At 38.6% G+C, this 25,153-nt stretch overlaps 1 protein-coding gene and 1 long non-coding RNA gene across 2 annotated transcripts; one reads left to right on the top strand and one right to left on the bottom strand.

The window, feature by feature from the left end:
• Positions 1-8,271: 8,271 nt before the first annotated feature.
• Positions 8,272-23,060, bottom strand: TRAPPC6B (trafficking protein particle complex subunit 6B). Its single transcript, XM_041760004.1, has 6 exons — positions 22,710-23,060; positions 14,327-14,394; positions 13,466-13,583; positions 12,200-12,283; positions 10,580-10,673; positions 8,272-9,463 (listed from the first exon to the last, which is right to left on the bottom strand). The coding sequence occupies exons 1-6, from the start codon at positions 22,788-22,790 to the stop codon at positions 9,432-9,434; spliced, it is 477 nt and encodes a 158-aa protein (XP_041615938.1). The 5' UTR covers positions 22,791-23,060; the 3' UTR covers positions 8,272-9,431.
• A 144-nt stretch (positions 23,061-23,204) lies between these two features.
• Positions 23,205-24,372, top strand: LOC121493671. The gene is made up of 3 exons (XR_005988525.1): positions 23,205-23,646; positions 23,986-24,149; positions 24,315-24,372. It is a non-coding gene; the product is annotated as an uncharacterized LOC121493671 (long non-coding RNA).
• Positions 24,373-25,153: the final 781 nt, after the last annotated feature.

The raw sequence follows: 25,153 nt of genomic DNA, 5'->3' as shown, positions 1-25,153 counted from the left end.
TTTGTTGTTTCCTGCCTTGTTAATTTTCCCCATTCTCACTGGTGTGAGGTGGTATCTCATTGTCTTTTTTTTTTTTTTTTTTAATTAATTTTTATTGGTGTTCAATTTACCAACATACAGAAAAACACCCAGTGCTCATCCCGTCAAGTGTCCACCTCAGTGCCCGTCACCCATTCCCCTCCAACACCCGCCCTCATCCCCTTCCACCACCCCTAGTTCGTTTCCCCGAGTTAGGAGTCTTTATGTTCTGTCTCCCTTCCTGATATTTCCCAACATTTCTTTTCCCTTCCTTTATATTCCCTTTCACTATTATTTATATTCCCCAAATGAATGAGAACATACACTGTTTGTCCTTCTCCGATTGACTTACTTCACTCAGCATAATACCCTCCAGTTCCATCCACGTTGAAGCAAATGGTGGGTATTTGCCGTTTCTAATGGCTGAGTAATATTCCATTGTATACATAAACCACATCTTCTTTATCCATTCATCTTTCGATGGACACCGAGGCTCCTTCCACAGTTTGGCTATTGTGGCCATTGCTGCTAGAAACATCGGGGTGCAGGTGTCCCGACGTTTCATTGCATCTGAATCTTTGGGGTAAATCCCCAACAGTGCAATTGCTGGGTCGTAGGGCAGGTCTATTTTTAACTCTTTGAGGAACCTCCACACAGTTTTCCAGAGTGGCTGCACCAGTTCACATTCCCACCAACAGTGTAAGAGGCTTCCCTTTTCTCCGCATCCTCTCCAACATTTGTGGTTTCCTGCCTTGTTAATTTTCCCCATTCTCACTGGTGTGAGGTGGTATCTCATTGTGGTTTTGATTTGTATTTCCCTGATGGCAAGTGATGCAGAGCATTTTCTCATGTGCATGTTGGCCATGTCCGTGTCTTCCTCTGTGAGATTTCTCTTCATGTCTTTTGCCCATTTCATGATTGGATTGTTTGTTTCTTTGGTGTTGAGTTTAATAAGTTCTTTATAGATTTTGGAAACTAGCCGTTTATCTGATATGTCGTTTGCAAATATCTTCTCCCATTCTGTAGGTTGTCTTTTAGTTTTGTTGACTGTATCCTTTGCTGTGCAAAAGCTTCTTATCTTGATGAAGTCCCAATAGTTCATTTTTGCTTTTGTTTCTTTTGCCTTTATGGATGTATCTTGCAAGAAGTTACTGTGGCCGAGTTCAAAAAGGGTGTTGCCTGTGTTCTCTTCTATGATTTTGATGGACTCTTGTCTCACATTTAGATCTCTCATCCATTTTGAGTTTATCTTTGTGTATGGTGAAAGAGAGTGGTCCAGTTTCATTCTTCTGCATGTGGCTGTCCAATTTTCCCAACACCATTTATTGAAGAGACTGTCTTCCAATGGATAGTCTTTCCTCCTTTATCGAATATTAGTTGACCATACAGTTCAGGGTCCACTTCTGGGTTCTCTATTCTGTTCCATTGATCTATGTGATTAGACGATAATCTTGATTAAACGACAAATGTTTTCATAGCAACAAAATTAATCCAGTGGTTTTTTTTAAGATTTATTTATTTATTCATGAGAGACACAGGTTGAGAGAGAGGCAGAGACATAGGCAGGGGGAGAAGCAGGCTCCTCACGGGGAGCCTGATGCAGGACTCGATCCTGGATCCCAGGATCCCAGCCGAAGGCAGGTGTGCAACTGCTGAGCCACCCAGGCATCCAATCCAGTGTTTTCCATTGAAGCTCAATACGTTTCTTTTTAAATGCTTTATTACACAAAACTTTTTCTTAAATCATTTTCTTTTTTTTTTTTTAAGATTTTATTTATTTATTTGAGAGAGAGAACATGAGTGGGGTAAGGGGCAGAGGGAGAAGCAGACTCCCCACTGAGCAGGAAGCCCTATGTGGAACTCCATCCCTAGACTCTGGAATCATGAGCCAAGCCAAAGGCAGATGCTAAACCAACTGAGCCACCCCAGCACCCCTTAACTGAAGTTTTAAAAATTAGGGATTTATTTTTGTTTCTCATAAAAATTATGATTTAAGTAGTTCAGGACTTGGTGCAGCAGCTCTACAATATCTTAAATGCCCTGGGCTACATCCAGATTTTCAATTTTAGTATGTAGCTTTCATCTTTTTAGTCATGATATGGTTGTTCTATCTCTTGCCTCATTCCAGAAAGGATAACTCCTTTTTGTTGTCTATATCAGGGGAGCAAAATATTACAAGAAATCCTCAACGTATATATCATTTGCCAGTGTTCTATAACACTAATTGTAAAGAGAGCTAGAAAGTATAATTTTTTAGCTGAGTACCTTGCCACTGCTGCCAAAAATGGGGTTCTGTTAGAAAAGGGGAAAGTGGATATTGACTAAGCAGCCAGCATTGTCTTAGATTTCCAGCCTGTACCCCAACTAGCTGTGTCAAAACCTCACATTTTTTGCTGATTTGATGCTTGGGAGTTAAGAAGTTGGAGGCTGATTTAATAAAGTTGAAATGTCATTTATTGTTTTAATTTACATTTCTTCTGTAACCAGTGGCTGAACATATAGTTATGCACACTACTCACACAAGAAAAGAATTCCTATGGACGAAATAACATAAAAAAAGAAGGCAATTTTGCATGTGCAGAAGACAAGTGGTATAAATTACTATAAGATAGTTACTCCTCTTTTCCAGCAAGCCATAGTATCTCTAATAGTTAATTGAGAAATTCATGTTTATAATGACTCATCTGGCATAGGCTATTTTTTAGGATTGTAGAGACATATGAAAGACATTTTAAGCCACTGAGGATATAGTATGCAGACTACCAATATTTAGTGCTTATCAAGCCTTTCACAAAAGTATCTTCTGATTTTAATGAGCAACTGAAGGGAAAATTTCTCCAATTCTTAACAGGTAGAAAGCCTTAAGTTCATTGAGAAATTACATATTTTGCTTTAAAGATTTTATTGATTCATGAGAGCTACACAAAGAGGTAGAGACATAGGCAGACAGAGAAGCAGGTTCCCTGCAGGGAGCCCAATGTGGGAATAGATCCCAGGACCCTAGGATCAGGCCCTGAGCCAACTCAACCACTGAGCCACCCAGCTGCCCCAAGAAACTACACATTTTATTTTTATTTTTTTTTAAGATTTTATTTATTTATTCATGAGAGACAGAGAGAGAGAGAGAGAGAGGCAGAGACACAGGCAGAGGGAGAAGCAGGCTCCATGCAGGAAGCCCGATGCGGGACTCGATTCTGGATCTCCAGGATCACACCCCAGGCTGCAGGCGGCGCTAAACCGCTGCGCCACCAGGGCTGCCCAAAACTACACATTTAAAATTTTTTTTTTTTTTTTTTATGATAGTCATACAGAGAGAGAGAGAGGCAGAGACACAGGCGGAGGGAGAAGCAGGCTCCGTGCACCGGGAGCCTGATGTGGGATTCGATCCCGGGTCTCCAGGATCCCGCCCTGGGCCAAAGGCAGGCGCCAAACCGCTGCGCCACCCAGGGATCCCCAAAACTACACATTTTATTTATTTATTATTATTTTTTATTATATTAATTATAAATTTATATTATTATTATTAATAATTATAATTAATATATTAATATTATATATTAATTATAAATTTTTATTATAAATTATTAATATATTTTATTTAATTTTTTATTTATTTATGATAGTCACAGAGAGAGAGAGAGGCAGAGACACAGGCGGAGGGAGAAGCAGGCTCCATGCACCGGGAGCCTGATGTGGGATTCGATCCTGGGTCTCCAGGATCGCGCCCTGGGCCAAAGGCAGGCGCCAAACCGCTGCGCCACCCAGGGATCCCGTACACATTTTAAATGTAAAATTTGGAGGTAGTTGTTTTTGTTCTTTTTAAGATTTTATTTTTTATTTATTCATGAGAGATACAGTGAGAGAGAGACACGGGCAGAGGGAGAAGCAGGCTCCATCCTGGGACTCTGGGATCATGCCCTGAGCCACAGGCAGATGCTCACCTGCTGAGCCACCCAGGCGTCCCTGGAGGTAACTATTTTGAAAATAACTGCTACCAAATGGTAGTGTAATCATGTCGGTGGGAGCAGTGAGAAAATAGATGTGCACCTGTATTTTTTTCAACATAAAAAAATAATTCTTTTGTTTAGGGGGACATTATATATTTACAAAGTTGGGATGTTTTTAAGTTTATATTCCTATGAATTTTTAAAAATAAGATTATTTCACCAGGTATCTTAGCAAAATAAGCCTAGTTACAGGCTGAATTAGATTAAAAGTGGTTCAGTTTATCAGTTCTAGCATCTGAGAACAAAGAGAAAAAATGTTTTAGAAATTATGGAGAAAGTTCAAGTTGACCTGTGTTTATGCCAAGATTATATTTTGCTATACATATTACCAAATTTAAAAAAAAAAGTTTCCCAGAGGTACCCTAGATTATTGATTTATGTGTGCTGTATTTCTGGGGAAAAAAATCTTGTGATCAAATACTAGGTTAAGGGCAGCCCAGGTGGCCCAGCAGACCCAGGATCTAGTCCCATGTCAGGGTCCCTGCGTGGAGCCTGCTTCTCCCTCTGCCTGTGTCTCTGCCCCTCCCCCCCCGTATGTGTCTCATTAATAAATAAATAAATCTTTAAAAAAAATACTAGGTTAAACAAAATTAGGCTGATCTGATCTTTTTTTTTTTCTTCAGAACCTGTAACATGCCCTTAATGTGCATTAAAAAAATCTATAAAAGTGGGGGACCTGGGTGGCTCAGTCAGGTTAAGTGTCTGCCTTGGGCTCAGGTCATGATCTTAGGGTCCTAAGATCAAGCCCTTCTCTTTCCCCTTCTCACTTGTGCATGCACTCTTTCTTTTCTCCCTCTAAAATAAATCTTTAAAAACAAATCTACAAAAAAGGATGGGTTTCCAAAATATATTTGATCACAATATTCATTTTTCAGAGTACTTTGAAGGGCACCTGGGTGGCTCAGTTGGTTAAGCATCTGACTCTTGGTTGTAGCTTGGATCATGATCTCTGGGACCTGAGATCGAGCCCCGAGTTGGGCTCCACACTGAGCCTTGGATCCTGCTTAAGATTCTCTCTCTCTCTCTCTGTCCCCCTCTCCCTCATGCCACCCCGCACCCAACGCAGGTGTGCCTGAGCATGCTCACTCTCTCTTCCCTCTGATTAGAAAAGCTTTTATAGATTCTGCTCGGTTTCTTTAACTCTGATGACCCCCAAAATTGTGCCAATCCCCGTTTCTGCAATTAGTTTGAGGGCCTGAGTGAACTCCCATTCTACAGCCATATTCTTGTGGGACTTTGAAACAATTCACCAGGTAAACTTGGATCTAGGATTTTGTTTCCTTTCATCATTGCAGTTGGGTCCTGCTGTGGACTATTTATGTCCCCACAAAATGCATATATTCAAGTCATAACCCCCAAGGTGATAGTATTAGGAGGCAGTGTCTTTGGGAAATGATTATTAGATCATAAGAGCTCGGTCCTCATGAATTAGTGCCCTGATAAAGGAGACCCCAGTTAGCTAGTCCCCTTCTGCCAAGTGAGGACACAATCAAAAACTGAACCAGAAAGCAAGCACTCACCAGACTGAATCTGCTCATAGTTTGTCATTCATATAGGTTTTTGGGGGTTATTTGGGGGGGGGGGGTGCAGGGCAGAGGAAGAGAGAGAATCTTAAGCAGGTTCCACACCCAGCATGGAGCCTGATGCAGGGCTCACTCTCACAACTCTGAAATCACGACCTGAACCGAAATCAAGTCGGACACCTAACTGACTGAGCTACTCAGGCATCCCTATATGGTAGTTCTCTACTTTTGAAACATATATATGCTTTTAAAACAGGTATGCAGGGCACCTGGGTTGAGGGCCTGTGGTGCAGGTCGTGATCCTGGGGTCCTGGGATAGAGTCCCACAAGGGGCTCCTGGCCGGGAGCCTGCCTGTCTGTCTCATGAATAAATAAAATCTTTTGAAATAATAAGTAAATAAATAAGTAAATAAATAAATAAATAAATAAATAAATAAAACAGGTGTGCTATTCAGTAAGGGCCCTTTATGACTATAATTAATGAAATAATGCAAAAGGATACTGAACTCTAAACTACCTTCCAATTGCAAAAGGCTTATAAGCCAGAATATCCTGTGTGGTATTTTTCTTCTTTATTTCCATATATACACACAACAGGCACTGTGTTTATAGATTATCTCAATATTTACATCAATTTTATAATTTTATCCCTTTTAATAGGTTTTTAACCTGGAGTCCATGAACTTGTTTGGGAAAAAAAATTACATCTCTATTTTTACTATCTTCTGTTACTTAGCATTTCCTTCAGTTATAAATATAGGCAACAGGGGCACCTGGGTGGCCCAGTGGTTGAGCATCTGCCTTTGGCTCAGGTCGTGATCCCGGAGTTCCAGGATCAAGTCCTGCATGAGGCTCCCTGCAGGGAGCCTGCTTCTCCCTCTGCCTGTGTCTCCACCTGTCTTTGTGTGTCTCTCATGAATAAATAAATAAAATCTGGACAGCCCGGGTGCATTGTGCGGAGTTCATAACATCAATACACTGCTAATAGTAGTCCATGGCCCCCAAAAGATTAAAACAAACACACAAACCCTATACCATGAGGAAATGAGCCTTCATTACTGTCCTATTGCATCCCAGGTATGAGTCCTGAGCATTTTCTCCAACATTCCTCCCAAGAACTCCTGCTTCAAAGAAGGGGTTATTATCCAAAGGGTGTAGTTCGGTGAGGCTCGATACAACTTTGTGTGATAGGGGAGAAGCATTCCTTCTGCTAGGAGATCTATAGCTGATGACCCACAGATTTCCCCTTTTGGACAAGAAAACAATGACTCACATGGTTCCTCAGCACAAGTGGCTTAAATACTTGATGATCTGCCTCACTGGCTTCTTTCACATAGTAAACAATCTCTTCTCTGTGGCACTGCGCATCTTGATGTACACTAAATCCTCTCTCCAGATGGCACTCTCTATAATGCCTTTCTTCCTAACCCAAGGCCTCTGCTAGGTGACCCTCCTGACTTCTGCTAGCTTTAGGCCTATGCCCTGCCCCCACCCAACTGTCAGTCAAGGTCACTCTGTAAACCCTAGGACTCAAAAAAAAAAAAAAAAAAAAAAGCTTAAAAATCACTGGTTTATCATGATTTCTCACCTCAAACAGAAATAGAAATATCCTTTTTGTGGGGATATTTAAAAACCCAAATGATATAAAGCTAAAAGTAAAAAATTTCCATCTACTACTGTACAATTTACTTGCAACTTTTCAGTCTTGAGATTCACAATCATGTATATACATTGTATGTGCAGTAAGTATCCGATAACAAATTTTTTCCCTTAACACCAATTAATATCATTCCATGTACATAAAAACATGGAAAAACATGTAGATTTCATCCTTTTCACCAGCTGTACAGTATTTCCTTATGCCAGTACCATAATTTAATCAAGCACTATCAATGAACACTTAACTAGTGAAAATCCTTATACATACAAGTTTGTATACTCATTTTTCCCAGTTTGAGATATACTTGATATATAACACACTTTTCTAAGGTGTACACCATGATGAGCTGATACACATTTCTATTGTTAAAATGATTACAGCAGTGAATGCATCCATCACCTCAGTTATATTTTGTGTGCTGAGAACTTTTAAGATCCACTCTCTTAGCAATTTTCAAATATACAATACTGTCAACTATAAGTCACTATGTTGTACATTACATGCCTGGAACTTACTCATCTTATAAGAAGGTTGTACCCTTTGACCACCTTCACCCTCATTTATTTTCTTAGGTTAAATTTATAGAAATGGAATTGTTGAATTAAAGGATATGTGTGCTTCAAATTGATAAGTGCTCTTTTAAAGTGCAGATATTCACTTATGGAGAATATGGTATGCACTACAAATATTTTTCCCTATTTTAACATTTTCATAGTATTCTCTACCATGCAAATGGTTTTAAAATTTTTTGTCAAGTTTTGTGTGTATATGGCAAAAAAAAAAAAAACACGTAACATGAAATCTACTTTCTTAAATTTGTATACAGTATTGTTAACTATATGTACATTGTCATACTATCATAAGATCATAAAACTTATCTATCTTCTTTAGTACTCTATAGTTTTATCATTTCACATGCAAACCTTTAAGTTCTTCTCTTCCCTCCTCCTGAGAAAAAAAGTTCAATTCTCCCATATTATTTCTTATATAACCTAACTGTCCCCTTGTCTCAACTACAAGAGATTTCTTTTTGGCTATAAGTAACAAAATACAGAACCAAAAGTAGATTGAACAAGTTAAGGAATTTATTATCTCATGTAACAAAAAGTCCAAAGGAAAAGCAGTTCGGGATTGGTTAATTCGGAATCACAATTAAGGTGCTTTCTATCTGTGCACCCTGCTATCCTCAGTATGATGGCTTTCATCTTCATGCTTGTTCTCTCTCAGTTATCATCAAATGGAAGAGGAGATGACAAATGTTACTATATGAGCACTGACCCCAACCCACTGAAAAGATATGGTCTAATGAAAGTTGGTGTGCCTAATCCAATTGCCCATCCCTCTGCTCTTAGGAAATAGTAATTAGGGAATAAAGATAAGGAACCTTCAAACAGCCCTTCTACACATGGGGAGAGAGGCTGAAAGTCAAGACTGTAACAGAAGTATAAAATTCCTTCCTCAAATACCTAATATTCTTTGGCCTTGGAGTCACTGAATTCACATTTAAATTAATCTATATTTCACTTTTATTACATCGATGGAGCTCTCAAGGACTGAATTCTAATAAAATTAAGGACTAAGTTCTGTTAAAGTAAAATGACCTTTTTAAGCAATTTAGGCAGATAGGATGTATATATCACACACACATAATATACAATGTATATAATAAAATCCTTATAGGCATAAAAATTCTTAATAGAAATAAATTATAATAAAATAAAAATTGTTTTAGTGTATTGTTTGCTTTTCTTAAATAACTAAAATTCATAAAGCAAAACCAAAATTTGTTCATTCTTACAAATGAATCATACAAAAATGATTCTGATTGATGCATACTTTTCTTAATGCTAATTTATCAAACCCTGAGTTTTGCTTCTCTGTCTGTGGTTACATACACACCACTATAAGCAAATAAGAATGTTTAAAATAAGGGTCCTACATCTTAGGGTTTAGATATTTGAAATCAGGTTTTTCATTCTGAATAGTTTCAGTAAAATCTGTTATTTAGAATGTCTATCTGCTTTAAGTAGGTTTGTGTTAAATTAATAAAATACAACCTTACTCCTGCTTAAGAGTGCATCTTTCATTACATAAGTTAGCAAATAGCTTATATCAATACAAATGTCCAATATTGTAATTAAATCACTGCTACTTGATATACTTTATACGTGAATAATTTATCTCTTTACACTGTTGAAGCTTTGCCTTGCATTTCAGTATGTTTTATAGCTTCTGGATCATCACCTGAAATTTACCTAAAAAAAGAAAAATGAAAATCATTCCTTGATTTTAGGTGCAAGGAAAACAAGCCTAAACATCAATTTTTCTGTCCTATTAGAAAGTGATTTCAATGAAGAAACTTGCTATGTCAAACAACTTTTCACACTTTTCACAATGCTCAACAAAGTCCATTTCATTTTTATGAGATGATTATCTGTTTTGTGAATAGGTGTCTTTGCTTCTCTTTGTGATTCCTACCTGTGTAGTTCACCGCTGACTATCAGTGTAAATAGAAAGGTAATATAGTGATGCTCAAGTCAATTTTATTTTTGGTTGGTAGCTTTGGTAAAAAGATCTTTGGAAAGGAGTTTAGCGATAAAAGATTAGTTGGTTTTATCTAGCTTTATTCTAGAAAATTGTTTTTAAAAAGACATTTTCAATGCTATAGGAAAATTTGCTATCTTAAAGAGTAATGCAGAAATATTTCCTTTAAAAGTTAAGAATCACCAGGGTGCCTGGGTGGGGCAGTCAGTTGAGTATCTGAGTCTTGGTTTTGGTTCAGGTTGTGATCTCAGGGTTGTGGGATGAGCCCTGTTTTGGGCTCTGCACTGAGCACCAATGAGCACAGAGTCAACTTGGGACTCTCTCTCTCTCTCTCTCTGCCCTTCCCCCACCTCTTAGAAATAAATCTTTAAAACTAAATACCTACATAAAAGAATCACTACATTGTCTTATACATTTGGATTATGTTAGCACACTTTCTTAAATCATTGTCCATTATGAATTTAAAAGTCTGAATATGAATATAAGCATACTACATATATTAAATGTTAAAATTGATAAAAGTAAAACAAAATGGCTTTAGCTTTCTAAATTTTCTCTATGTTAATAAAAACAAACACCAGACTTGAAAAATAATCACTAAAAACATTTTTTTTAAGATTTTACCCATTTATTCATGAGAGACACAGAGAGAAAGAGAGGCAGAGGCACAGACAGAGGGAGAAGCAGGCTCCATGCAAGGAGCCTGATGTGGGACTCGATCCCGGGACTCTAGGATCACACCCTGGGCTTAAGGCAGACACTAAACTGATGAGCCACCTAGGGATCCCCCATTAAAAACATTTTTAAGAAATGTGAATTCAACTTACAAGCAGGCATTGAAGATACTTCAGCTGTGACAATACTTTTTATTCCCAAGTTTGATAAGCCACCTCTGATTAAGCCACATGTAAATGCTAAATACTGAAAGGAACAAAAAAATGTAAAGAATATTAAGGATCTACTAAGATAGCAATGCTACTGAAAAATATGACATTTAGTTAAACCTTGGTATTAATAAGTCATTGCTGTTTAAAAAAGGACTGTGGAAGAATTTCTCAAATTACTGAAAATTCTGATTGTTAAAACAATTTCCCAGCTTATTGACAACTAAAACATGGACACATGACTTAAGGTGCTCCAGCCCTGGACTCTCAATCCAGAAAGAGTGAAAAAACAAACTAGAAACATATTAGAATTAGTTGTAGAAGCAGCAAAGGTGGCTGTCATCAGTGCTATGCAAAGAATTCTAACCCTCCCTCCCTAAGGGTCAACTTCTACAGTTCTTGCCTGCTTTCTGAGCCTTCCCATCAATTCTGTAAGTTTATTCCCCTAAACAGAGTTGGTTTCTGTTTTCTACAATCAAGAATAATGATTTCTTCAGACTTATAGCCAATCTGCTACAACAAAGAATCATCCAGTTCAGAATATCAACAGTGAAGTGTTGAGAAACCCTATCAAATGGAAACAAGGAAAGGGACTAAGGTACAGCAGAGAAAGCCAGCCAAGAACAGGAGTAAAAAATTAAGTAATCCAAGGAATTTTTGATTATGTACATTTTTGTATTAGATGATATTCAATATGATAAATCTATGAATAACAAATTATCAGTTTATAATTAATTTACATAAATGAGTACTGATCAGTAAGTAGATCTGGAGTCATGAAATTTTGACCTGGAAGAGACTTTAGAGATTACTTATAATATAGGCGCTATGATAACCAATCTTATTAAGGTCTAGAGGGGATTATGTAACTTATCCAATGTCAAACAAACCTGTAAATTGTGTAGTTTAAAATATAGATTTATTTGGTTTGAAGCCCATGCTCTTCCCACTAATAATGCTTTTGTTAGATAATTTAGGTATGGATAAATTTTTACAGATAACTAATAGGTTATACTGACCCAGATATTTTAATCACCTCAAAGAAACCCTTACATTAAAACCTCAGCTTTCTTTAATACACCTGATCTACTTATGGATTCCTACCTGAAAATAAAAACAAAAACCACACAAAATCCAGGAGCACAAAACATGTGTTATACTTAACACAAAACATGTATTAGAAAAAAAATGTTGACGATATTAAAAAATTGTTTTTTAATTAACTAAAGGAGATTGTAAATATACTGTGAGGTGAATATTTTCACACAATGCCAGTTTTGTAAACTTGACTATCTTTTCTGATATATCTATGCTGTATATTCAAGAATCTAACATTAATTTACATTTCAGTGGCATTTGGTTATAATATCATAAACCTACTCAGCTATAGGTTAATACAGTTTATTTTAATATGATGAACACATGAACACCCGTCTCCTATTTCATAAAAAAGTACTTAAACAAAAGAGAACAACTTTAAAACCTATTCCAAATTCAAAAGTCTGTTGTTGTTGGCATTGTACTTTCCCTAAGAAAACTCCAATCTTCTATTCCATTAAATACCTTAGATGCATGTTCTAAATACTGTTTTCCTGCAGACATCTGAGTAAGCAGACGAAATTTGTTGTCCTGAAGTACATAGATGCCCTATTTGAAAAATAGAAAACATATCCAAAGTCAGTGTAGTCTGTAGTCTTTAAAAATGATCTCTTCCCTTCAAAACAATTCAAGAGTTTTTTTAAAGTTATTAAAACTCTCTGATGGTCAAATTTCTTTAAATGAAGGAATTTTACAGTTTTCAAGCTGAAAAGTTGTTCAGAACTTTATAACACTAATATTTATTGAATGCTTCAAGATGCTAAAGATATAAAGATGCCTAAGATAGTTCCTACCCTTAAAGAACCCACAGACTAGTGGCAAAGGAATCAGAAATACACGTCCAGGTGGAATTAGCAGTTATATATTATTAGCTCATACCTACAAAGCTAATAATCAGTCACTTCTCATTAGCATTTCAATACTTACAAAGACTGATATTGTTATGTTAAAAGATGAAACTACTGGTAGCTACTAATACATCTTTTTCATTTTCTAATACTTAATCAAAATGCCAAATCCATTCTAAATATTTCCTTGAGTTTTATAAAACAAATTAAATTTATTTCAATGCACAATTTTCCATGTAATCTATTAAATCTTGTATCAACAAATTATTTTAAGAAGAGAAAAATGACAGCAACTAAATAATGCAAAAGTTGCTTAAAAAGTTAAATATACTTTGTAAACTTTAGAAATTACTCTAAAAACAAATGTGACATATTTGTGTTTCTGCGAAAAGAACCATTAATAACTAAGGAACCAAATCCTAGACGTTTATCATTCTACATTTGCTACTTTTTTTTTTTTAAGATTTTATTTATTTATTCATGAGACACACCCAGAGAGAGACAGAGAGAGGCAGAGACACAGGCAGAGAGAGAAGCAGGCTCCATGCAGGGAGCCTGACATGGGACTCAATCCCACATCTCCAGGATCATGCACTGGGCTGATGGCAGCGCTAAACCACTGAGCCACCCAGGCTACCCAACTTTTTAAAACTTAAGATAGTTATTTAATTGGGAGAAAGAAACAGCTATCATTACTGATAAATGTCTCTTAGTTCTTATTCACTATATCCTATTACAGAAAAAAAGTAATGATGTATTAACACATAAAAGAAACATTTCAAAGGTGACTAAAAATTTTTAGTTTAATATAATAAATGACTAAAATAGAACATTTATATTAAGTTAAAGGACCTAAAAAATAAGCCTTAATTTGTTTAAGTACCTGATGATTTGTCCTTAGATTGTCGATTTGTTTCTTGAATACTGTAGTCCAAAAATCTTTGCAAATGAACTTCATGATATCTAACTCATCCTTGAACCTTGCAGTATCTTTTGTAAACCTACAAAGACCAACTAAAAGTAATCAGTATTCTTCCTCCAAAGAAAGCAGGAGGGTCACATTATTCACTAATTTTGAAATGCCATTACAGCACTGAACATTAACTGATAGTCATAAAGTAATAAGAACAAAGCAAAAAGATCCCATTTCAATTCACATTGTTATGTAATTATGGTGCTAAAATTAGTCTAACAATAAGCTGCAATTTTAGGTACCATACAATTCATTCTAGCATGTCAAAAAAAAAAAAAAGGCTGAGCATAATCATGGTATTGTTATATAAAACATAACCAGATTCAGCTATTCAAATAATGAGAAATGAACACTTTATGAATTCATCTATAAATTAGAAGATTACTACATGCATAAATCTAGACTCTAAAGCATTTCCATCCCTTGCATTTAAACAAAAATCCATTTAGGTTAAAGAACCTACTAGACCTCAAATAGAAAATGTAACTAAATTTTAGATGTTGTCTCAGTACACCAAAGTTTTTAGGAAAAAAGTCTAAAATACAAAATATATATATACATTTTCTTCAAATATTAAAACATGAAAGTTAGGTAACTGAGTTAAAATAGCAACAGACCTAAAAAGAAATTTTAATGTGAATTAAAGAATAGAGAATAAATAAAATTTAGGAATTAAAATTAAAGTATTTCAAATTTTATATAATCTTTTGAAATGGATCACCTTTGTTTATAACCTACCTGGAAGAAAATTTTCAAATCCATACTGCTCACCTTTCTATCAATCCTTGTCCCACTCGAAACCCCATGTTTTCCAGCTTAGTAATACAGCGTCCATTTTCCTATTTTAAAAAATAATAGTTTTGAATATTTTTAGAATGCCAGAAAATATTTAAAAATTGTTTTAAGATGCTGACTAAAAATATTAATGTAAGTGGTTGCACTTTTTTCACTAAAATATTCTTTTTTAATTTTTTTAAATTTTACTTATTTGAGAGAGAGAGAGAGAGCAGGAGCAGAGGGAGGGGCAGAGGGAGAGGTAGAAGTGGACTCCCCTGCCGAGCAAGAAGCCTAATGGAGGGCTAGACCCCAGAATCCTGGGATAATGATATGACCTTCGCGAAGGCATAAACTTAACAGACTGAGCTACCCAGGCACCCTCACTAAAACATTCTAAGAAATAGTGAATTACAAGTTATATTTGAGTTTTCTTAGTACTAATCATTTCATAAAGCACTTCTCTTCTCAGTTATAAAAAACGAAGTCAAAGTTTCACCTTTCCATCAGTCATTCCCTTTGGGAGGTTATTAAACTCTGTTGTTGCTTGCTTCAGAGTCATGTAAGCTTTCCAGTTCTGTGTCTTAGTTGATGACCCTATCTTCCTATGCCAGGAATTATGCAGTTGGTTTGCTCTTTCTTTGACAATCTCATCCAGTCTTTAGACTTTAAATACTACCCATATGATGAAGACTTTCAAAATCCTCTGGATCACCTACAAAGCTATGTAAAATTCAGAGTTCTTCTCTCAGGCCTCAATCTCCTACTGTTCTTCACTCACATCGGCTCTAGCAACACTGGTCTTGCTGTCGTTAAACATGCCAGGCATGCTCCAATCTCAGGGCTCCTGTACAGGCAGCTCTTCCTCCAGATATCCACATAACCAACTCCCTCACTTGAAGTCTTCACTCACATGTCACTATCTCAGTGAAGCCCATCTTCTTTCTTTCTTTTTTTTTTTCAGGTGTACAAAATCATTCAACAATTCTATAGATTATTCAGTGCTCATCATAGTAAGTATATTCTTAATCACCTTAATCTATTTCACCCATCACCCCACCCACCCATATCAGTGGGTCTCATTTTAACTATCTTCTTTAAAACTGCAACATTATTCCCCTTCAGAAATTCTCTATTCTGGTCATTTTCAAATTGTGCTCCAAGACCAGTAACATTAGCATCACCAATTCTGAAACCAAATTTACTGAATCAGAACTGTAGGTGTGGGTCAGTAATCTATGTTTTAGAAGCTCTCTAAAAGTAGGAGGTCTGGCTGGCTCACTGGGTAGAGCATGCAACTCAATCTCTGGGTTCTAGGCTAAAGCCCCATGTTGAGTATAGAGATTACTTAAAAATAAAGTAAAAAAAAAAAAAAAAAAAAGCCCCCTAACAGTCATTCTGATGCTCCATCCCATTTCCCTGCTTAATTAGTCTCCAAAGAACTTCTTTCACCATTTAGCATACTATATACATTTTACTAATTTCACATGATCCATGTCCCTCCATCCTGACCCTCTGCTAGAATACAGCTCCAAGATAGCAGGGATATTTATATATTCTAAAGTTTGTTAGTCTTCATTAAATACACCATAGGCCTCATTATTTGCTGAACTTTCTTCTAAGGAACCATGTATTCTAATGAGGTTGTGACTACTAAATCTGTGCTTTTATAGTAGAAACTTTATTGGACATAGCTATAAAGAGGTCCCATTGCCCCCTCAAATTAGGCATATTCAAAATGATATTCAGGGTACCTGGCTGGCTCAGTCAGTAGAGCATGCAACTCGATCTCAGGGTTGTAAATCCAAGCCCCACACTGGGTATAGAGATTACTTAACAGTAGATTACTTAACAATACTTAATTTTAGAGGCACCTGGGTGGCTCAGTGGTTGAGCATCTGCCTTTGGCTCAGATTGTGATCCTGGGGTCCTGGGATCGAGTTCCACATCAGGTTCCCCACAGGGAGCACCCTTCTCCCTCTGTCTCCCTGTGTCTCTCATGAATAAAATTTTTAAAATATTAAAATCTTTAAAAAAAAATTAGATGAGCACCTGAATGGCTTAGTCAATTAAGCGACCAACTCTTAGTTTCAGCTCAGATTGTGGTCTTAGGGTTGTGGGATCAATCCCTGCATTGGGCTCACTGCTTAGCAGGGAGTCTACTTGAGATTCTCTCCCTCTACCCTCCCCCCACCACTTCCACAATCTCTCTCTCTCAAATAAATAAATTAATAAATGAAATCTTTTTAAAAAATGATATTATCTTAATTTCCTTCGCCTGTGAGGCCTCTAAAATTCCCTAACTTTAATGGCAATCCCAACCAGAAAACTTCCATTTTCTTTCCCCCTTTCTTCCCAACCTTCCACACACACTGCAGTCCTGTGGAGCCTACCATCTATATGCTTTCAAAATCTGTCTTCTCTCTTCATCCCTTCTCATTTCTCTCCTGGTTTTCAGTTAGAGCCTTCCAAATGATCTCCTTGTCTCTAGTTTCTTCTTCCCTTGATTTCTATCTTCTGTATTTCTGGTAGAGACTTTCTAAAAACCAAATCATGTTATTTCTCTACTGAACCTTTCAGCACCCTCTCCCCCTTTCTTCAAAATAAAGTTCAAACCCCTTAGTAGGCATGTGCCTTTCCTTAAATGATCCTGGCTAGTTAACCAGAATCACTAATGGCACATATCCACAAACATCTCTCCTTCTACCACTCTGAAATTTCTGCAAAAACTCTAGAGTTCCATGCTTTCTTCTGCCCCTATGCCTTAGCACATGCTGTTCCATAGACCATATATCCCCTTTTTAAAAAAAAAAAAAAAAAAAAAGATTTTATTTATTTGAGAGAGAGAGAGAGAGAGAGTGAACAAGCAGGGGGAGGGACAGAGGGAGAAGCAGACTCCCCACTGAGCAGGAAGTCTGACACAGGGCTTGATCCCAGGATCATGACCTGACCCACCCAGGTGCCACTTTATACATTTTTAAAAAGATTTATTTGAGAAAGAGAGCAGCAGGGAAAGGGAGAGGAATAGAAAGAATCTCAAGCTGACTCCCCACTAAACTGGGAGCCTGACATGGGACTCTATCTCAGGACCCTGAGATCCTGACCTGAGCTGAAACTAACAGTAGGATACCCAACCAATGGTGCCATCCAGGCGCCCCAGAGACCGTACATCCTTTAAATTCAGCAAAAAGTATCATATCCCCCCAAAAGCCTTCCTTGACACTCCTTTGGGCCCTATGCTGTCATAACACTCTGCCCATAAATCTATTATTGTACTTATCACAATCATTCATTTTTCTGTTACTCTCCAGCTCACTTCAAAACATACTTAGGTGGGGAAAAAAAAATGCTCAGGTGGAATAAGTAACCCGTCAGCCTTTGTGGAACAATCCGGTCTTTGTACAATCACCCAGGAGTATGTTGACCAGCAGGAAATATGATTATATATAAACATTCTGATATCCTAACTATTGATCACATGAGCCCAATGTTGCTACTTGTTCACTCACTTTGGTATCTGTGAATACTCACTAGTGGCTACCATTTTTTAGAAAAATTAAACTTGAGAATATTTTATATTTTCACCTTTTTAAGGAATCTATTCTCCATAAATTGGTAAATGCCCAATTATTCAGTTTTTAAAGATTTAATTCCTCTCCAAGCATAGTTTAAAAATCATTGATTTGGAGAGTGAGAATACTGGTTCTTTACTTCACTTTAAAACTTATGACTTCAAGGACACCTGGGTGGCTCAGCGATTGGGCTTCTGCCTTCAGCTCAGGGCGTGATCCCAGGGTGGCAGGATCGAGTCCCACATTGGGCTCCCTGCATGGAGCCTGCTTCTCCCTCAGCCTCCCTCCCTCTGTGTCTCTCATGAATAAATAAATAAAACCTTAAAATAAATAAATAAATAAATAAATAAACAAATAAATAAATAAATAAATAACAAAACTTATGACTTCATCTCTGGAAAGATATATAAAAACCATATAAAAACCACTACTTGGGCAGCCTGGGTGGCTCAGCGGTTTAGCACCGCCTTCAGCCCAGGGCCTGATACTGGAGACCTGGGATTGAATCCCACGTCGGGCTCCCTGTATGGAGCCAGCCCTCTCCGTCTGCCGCTCTTGCTCTCTCTCTGTGCCTCTCATTAATAGATAAATAAAATCTTAAAAAAATAAAATAAAATAAAAACCATTGCTTAATGTCAGGATTATGTCTTTCTTTTACATCTTTTTATTACAAAAAACCTGAAGTACACCTAAGTTGAGACATTAATACAATGAACTCTTGTACACCTAGATTCCAAAATGGATTCTAATCAACACTCCCATATTAATTTTTTTAAAGATTTTATTTATTTATTTGACAGAGAGAGAGAGAGAGAGAGAGAGAGAGAGAGAGAAAGTAAGTGCACAAGCAGGGGGAAGAGAGAGAGAAGCAGGCTCCCCGCTGATCAGGGAGCCAGATGTGGGGCTTGATCCCAGGACCCTGGGATCATGACCTGAGCCAAAGGCAAATGCTTAACCAACTGAGCTACCCAGGTGCCCCCATATTAACCTTTTAAAATCCTTTTTGCTTATATACACTTTCAATTCCCCATTGTAAACAAAGTACAATAGGAAAAACTATATTTTTAGTTTATTTAAATAGTTTTAAAGATTTATTTTTAAACTCCACCCAGTGTGGAGCTCAAACTTAAACCCCAAGATCAAGAGTGGCATGCTCAGTCGGGGCACTTGGGCGGTGCAGTGAGTTAAGTGTCTGACTCTTGGTTTCAGCTCATGTCATGATCTTAGGGTTGTGGGATCACGCTCAGCATGGAATCTGCTTGAGTGTCTCTCTCCTTCTCCCTTTGCATCCCTCCTACCCCCACTCTTATGCATGCTCTTACAGTCTTTACATAAATCTTTAAAGAAATTTAAAAAAGAGAGTCGCACACTCTACTAACTGAGCCAGCCAGGCTTCCCAAAAGTTATATTTAGATAAAATGATTCAAAACTTACAGATTTCCTTTTCCTTATATGACTAGCACATCTCCTAATATTGTCAATTATGATTATGATAGGTATTTTGGTTAATCCACTGGAAAAGAAAAGGATTAAAAAAAAGATTTTCCAGGCTAAAAGTTGAAAGAGGGAAAGTAGAGAGACGGGAACAAAGAGAACTGATTGTACACATCATAGTGGGGGAGCAGGGGTTTAATGATAAAAGAGTAAAAGAGGTGTGTTGGTCATTATTCTCTGGGAAAAGAGTAAAAGGCAGGCTAACTTTGCATAAAGAGCAAATGCCTGCTACGCATCACTTAGCATAGATACTAAACATTAAAAACTATTGGTTAGGGATCCCTGGGTGGCGCAGCGGTTTGGCGCCTGCCTTTGGCTCAGGGCGCGATCCTGGAGACCTGGGATCGAATCCCACGTCAGGCTCCCGGTGCATGGAGCCTGCTTCTCCCTCCGCCTGTGTCTCTGCCTCTCTCTTTCTCTCTGTATGACTATCATAAATAAATAAAATTAAAAAAAAAAAAAACTATTGGTTATTGATGATAATGAAGACAAAAGTGTGGAACTTGGAAAAAATCTCTATTACAGATGGAACTGAATAAGAATATATTTGTTTCATTTCCAATACTCTTCCTAGTATCTTTCTAGTATCTCCAAATGCATTATGCCTTTCTGCCATACTGTGTCCCCCCAACTCAAAAGTTATTTTGAAATCCTAACCCCCAATGTGATAGTATTATGAAATAGGGACCTTGGTAGGTGATTCTGTCATGACGATGGAGCCCTTAAGAAAGAGATTAATGAAGGGGGACTGCTGGGTGGCTCAGTAGTTGAGTGTCTGCCTTTGGCTCAGGGCATGATTCCAGAGTCCTGGGATCAAGTCCTGCATTGGGCTTCCTGCATGGAGTCTGCTTCTCCCTCTGCCTATGTCTCTGCCTCTCTCTTTCTGTCTCTCATAAAAAAATAAAATCTTTATTTAAAAAAAAAAAAGAGTAAGATTAATGGGGGCACTTGGGTGGCTCAGTTGGTTAAGCACCTGCCTTTGGCTCAGGTCATGATCCCAGGATTCTGGGATCAAGGCCCACATCAGTCTCCCTGCTCAGCAGAGAGCCTGCCTCTCCCTTCTGCCTCTGCCCCTGCTCATGTTCTCTCTCTCACTCACTCTTTCAAATAAATCTTTATTTTAAAAAAAAGGATTAAAAAAATAATAATAATAAAATAAAAAAAAGGATTAATGCCACTATAAAAGAGACCCCAGAGAGCTAGCTAGCCCCCTTCCACTATGTGAACACACAGCCAAAAGACATCCATCTATGAGCCAGATGTAGGCCCTCATTAGACATAGAATTTTCTGGTGCCTTGATCATGGACTCTTCACCCTTCGCAATTGTTAGAAATAAATTTCTATTATTTATAAGTTACCCACTTTATGATGTTTGGTTATAGGAGCCTGCATAGGCTAATACACTATCTTTCTTGTGGTTTACACCATTCCCAGATTCCTACAGACACCTCAAAAATTCAACATGTTCAAAATAAATACATGCTTTATCTTTTTCTCCCCTTTTCCCTCTCCGTCCAACACAACTGCTCAAGGTAAACACCTGAGAATTTTCAACTCTCACAACTATACCTGGGTCCCAGAGTTTCCACCTAACTTTCAAAAAATTCTCTACTTTTCTGTCACAATTCAGCTCTTCATCATATTCTGCCGACTTCTGAAATAATGAATCTTCTCACTACAAGGGTCTTCTCTAACCTAAATACTGGATTATCTTTCTAAAATGCAAATGGACCACATCATTCTCCTCTTTAAAAATTATCCACGGGGGTGCCTGGGTGGCTCAGATGATTAAGAGTAAGTTCGGGTCAAGACCTCAGGGTCGTGGGGATCCCTGGGTGGCTCAGGGGTTGAGCGCCTGCCTTCGGCCCAGGACGTGGTCCTGGAGTCCCGGGATCGAGTCCCACGTCCAGCTCCCTGCATGGAGCCTGCTTCTCTCTCTGCCTGTGTCTCCCATTCTCTCTCTCTCTCTCTCTGTGTTTCTCATGAATAAACAAAAAATTAAAAAAAAAAAAAAAGATCTCAGGGTCATGAGATTGAGCCGCCCCTAGGGCTCTGCACTGAGTCTGGAGCCCGCTTAGATTCTCTCTCTTTCTGGGACGCCTGGGTGGCCCAGCGGTTGAGCATCTGCCTTCAGCCTGGGGCGTGATCCCGGGAACCGGGATCGAGTCCCACGTTGGGCTCCCTGCATGGAGCCTGCTTCTCCCTCTGCCGGTGTCTCTGCCTCTCTCTCTCTCTCTCTCTGTGCCTCTCACAAATAAAATCCTTAAAAAAAAAAAAGAATTCTCTCTCTCTCCGTCTGCCCTTCTCTCTCCAGCTCTCGCTCGCTCTAAAACAAAACAAAAAACTCCACTGCGAATGTCAAATTCTTTAATCATACAGCATACAGGGCTCTTTCCAGCTTCAGTTCCCAACACTTCTCACTCTCTGCCCATTCAATCGAGTGACAGTGAAATGCTGAAACGTATTTAAATGCATTACACTCTTTCATACCCCTATGCCTTTACCTTTGCCTAAGATGCTTTCCCTACCCCCACTTTCCACCCCTCTTTCTCAACAGCATTTAAAAGAGCTTCTGACCTGAGCATGACTTTGGAATATCTCGTTTATAATATTCGTTACAACTCCCTAATTCTGTGCCAAATTGCTACCCAGTACATTATTCACCGAACCCCTACTCCCCAATGACTGGTGAAGTGGAGGGTTGACTTATTTAGCACAGTGTCAGGCTCACAACACACCATTAATACGTATTTTCTGAATGAATCAACGAATGAGTGAAAATTCCCACGTATTAGAAGTAACTCCCAGGAGAATGGAGTCACTGTTTCATTACTATCCCCCCCAGCAACACAAAACTACCTCTGTCATAGGCACTAAATAACTATTTTTTGAATTAGATTGGTTTCCTAATTATAGTAACGCCTACATGAGCCTTCTATACTCAGGCGCGTGCAGTAATACTGAGGGTTACGGGGGCGGGGGGGGCGGGGGAGACTCGCAGGCCTGTCCGGCCGATGGCTCCCAGTGCTGGGAGTGACAGAATTAGGGAGGGGCGCCAAAATCAGCTGTGCAGCCAACACTGCCATAAATCATGGTAGCGACGACGCTTAAACAGAGTATCAGACAGAAGATGCGAAAGAGAAAAGGCTGACTGGCTGAAGACAGCCGGCAGGTTCTAGGCTCGGGATGCTTGGACGTGGACCAGTTTGTCCACACTTCAGAAGGGCTTGGGTGGCGACACGAGAGTTGAAGGAAAGAGCGGAGGAAACAGTGTCACCGCAAAAGGACCTTAAGGGCTTGTGGCAGCACTCACCACCTCCCCCTGCTCCGCGGACTTGTACACTCCAGACACCATCTCGTTATGGAGAAGCAAAAACAACGCCTCGTCCGCCATTTCCTGCTTATTCTTCCAAACGCCGGGTTTCGGCTCCCGTTTGGGCCGGGCTCAAAGGTTCCGGCTGGCGCTTGAGCGATTTAGACGGCAGCGCCGCGACTCCTTCAGTCCACAGCCCGTTCCTGGTTGCTAGGAGACCCAGGAATTCGCTTCGCTTCCCCCAAAGCTGGGAAAAGACGGAGCCCGGTACCGGGGCGAGCCCACCCCAGGGCTACCAAGCCCTCAGGCCCGACGACACAGTCTTGACAGCAGCCGGAACCAAACAGAGCCAGCGGAGATCCTATCCGGACCCTGGGCGTGGGGCGAAAAAAAACAACTTCCGGTTCCGTCTACTCCGGCATTCCGCCAGCTCTAGGATCACAGAGTTACTTCCCCGTAGGGGTGCACCGCTCCCGCCCAGATCGGGAGAAGCGTCCTCTTACGAGTGACGTCACAGGCGGGGCGGGGCGGGGCGGGGGAAGGGAAGTGTGAGCCGGGTAAAATAAGACAAAGGCGCGCCCGCTGCCCTCTGGGTGTTAACTACCTGTGTTAGGCCTGGCGAGGTTCGCTTCATCAAAAGCTTGCACTTCTGCCATATGTTCTTCAATATGAAGAGCAAAGACAGTGAATAAATCATTTTTTTTCAGGCTATAAAGTTTAGATATGTTGAGAAATCATCCCAATGCATCGTGGATTAAACCTGGGTATGCAAAAAGATTTAATTATTTTGGCCACCAAGAAGCTTGCAGTGAGTGGGGACATAAGGGTTAAGGGGGATGCAGTAAGCAAAGAACAAGGTACACTTGAAACAAAATACAGAACCAGATGATCAGGTCCGTGAAAAAGTGCCAAAGATCAGAAAAGCAGCTTCACCGTGGTAAGTAGCTCATAAGAATGTATGGCAGGTTGGGATTTAACTCCTACAAGGAAGGATGCAAACACATATGTATGTACCTCTTAAATTTGGCGAATTCTAGCTTAAACATGTTGCTTAGCCTGTGATTAATTCTTTTCTTAGTAATTTACAAGGAAGGTTTTTTTCCCAATTAATTTAATGCTTCCCCCAAGTTAACATATTGATTTTTCTCTTTTGTTCACAATAACCTTTCAACTCTCCATATTCTTTCACAGAAATTTAAAATCATCTTCCACAATTAGAATTATGGCAGCTTTTTTTCTTTTCTCTTTTACATGCCCCTTCTGATGTTTACATCAGTGTTTTGGATCATCACACAGATGTTCCACCTAAGCCTTTGAAAACGCTGTTAAAAAGAAAACCACAAGCCAAAAATGGAGTCATTTTTGCTAGGCCATGTCACCGAACTGGAGCATAATACTTAATCGCAGTTCCAACCTCCGCTAGAAATGTAGTCTTAGCTGGTAAGTCACAAAATTTTCTGATCAGTACAAATAAGGTAATCTGTCCCAGAGGCCTTCTCCAACCCCTAAAGGTAGATGAGGTAGTAATACACTTAATAAGATCCTTTTATCCCCAAAGGAAAGTGACCTCACCTGAAATAATCCTTTTTTTTTTTTTTTTTTAAGATTTTATTTATTTCTTTCATGAGAAACACACAGAGAGAGGCAGAGACATAGGCAGAGGGAGAAGCAGGCTCCTCTCAGGAAGCCCAATGTGGTACTTGATCGCCGGACCTGGCATCACAACCTGAGCCAAAGGCAGATGCTCAATCACTGAACCACCCAGGTGTCCTAAAATAATTCCTTTTTCTATTTATGACTTCTTGTCCTACCTATGAAAATCTTTCCATTTCTGTAGCCTTTTGGAGCTCCCCTCTGCTTGCTGGATGAGATGCTGCCTAATTCATGAATCAATTAATAAAGCTAATTATATCTTTAAATTTTACTGTTGAATTTGGTTTTTTCATTTTTTTTGAATTTTTGTTATTTAACAACACTAGTGTAATTTCAAAGATTATTTTGTAACTATAATCTTAATTTTTCAAGCACCCAAAATTTCCCATCTGTGAAATCATGTCCCTTTTGTCCTGACTGCATTTTCCCTTCATCATCACCATCAAGGAAAAGGAGTCCAAGCCTGCCATTGAGGTTAAAGATTAACCAAATGACCAACCTACTGAGGTTGATTTCTCAAACAATAACATGGCATCCTTAGAATATTTTGGAATTTATGGGAAAGTAATATTTATTGAGCATCTACAAAATGTTGAACACAACAGCCCACACTAATCATCCCTCATAAAGCTATGTTAAATTGCCTAGGATCCTAGTAATAGGTTCAATGGAAGTAGAAAAAGATCCTCTATTTTTGGTTGCCTCTAAAAGCATTTTTCCTTGGAAACTGTTATACATTTGGTGGTTAGGATCTACTATTACCACATTCTCATGCATCTGTTGAGTCTATG

The sequence above is a fragment of the Vulpes lagopus genome, chromosome 6, assembly GCF_018345385.1.
Source record: "Vulpes lagopus strain Blue_001 chromosome 6, ASM1834538v1, whole genome shotgun sequence".
In the NCBI taxonomy this organism is placed as follows: domain Eukaryota; kingdom Metazoa; phylum Chordata; class Mammalia; order Carnivora; family Canidae; genus Vulpes; species Vulpes lagopus.
The sequence above is the reverse complement of the archived record's forward strand: the minus strand, read 5'-3'. Positions and strand labels throughout refer to the sequence as shown.

Bases quoted from the DNA above. Each gene is read 5' to 3' on its own strand.
- TRAPPC6B (XM_041760004.1), bottom strand. From the start codon at position 22,790: ATGGCGGACGAGGCGTTGTTTTTGCTTCTCCATAACGAGATGGTGTCT. The intron at 14,395-22,709 runs GTGAGTGCTGCC...TTTTTAAAATAG, and splicing joins CCGCGGAGCAGGGGGAGGTG to GAAAATGGACGCTGTATTAC. The intron at 13,584-14,326 runs GTGAGCAGTATG...TGGTCTTTGTAG, and splicing joins GGACAAGGATTGATAGAAAG to GTTTACAAAAGATACTGCAA.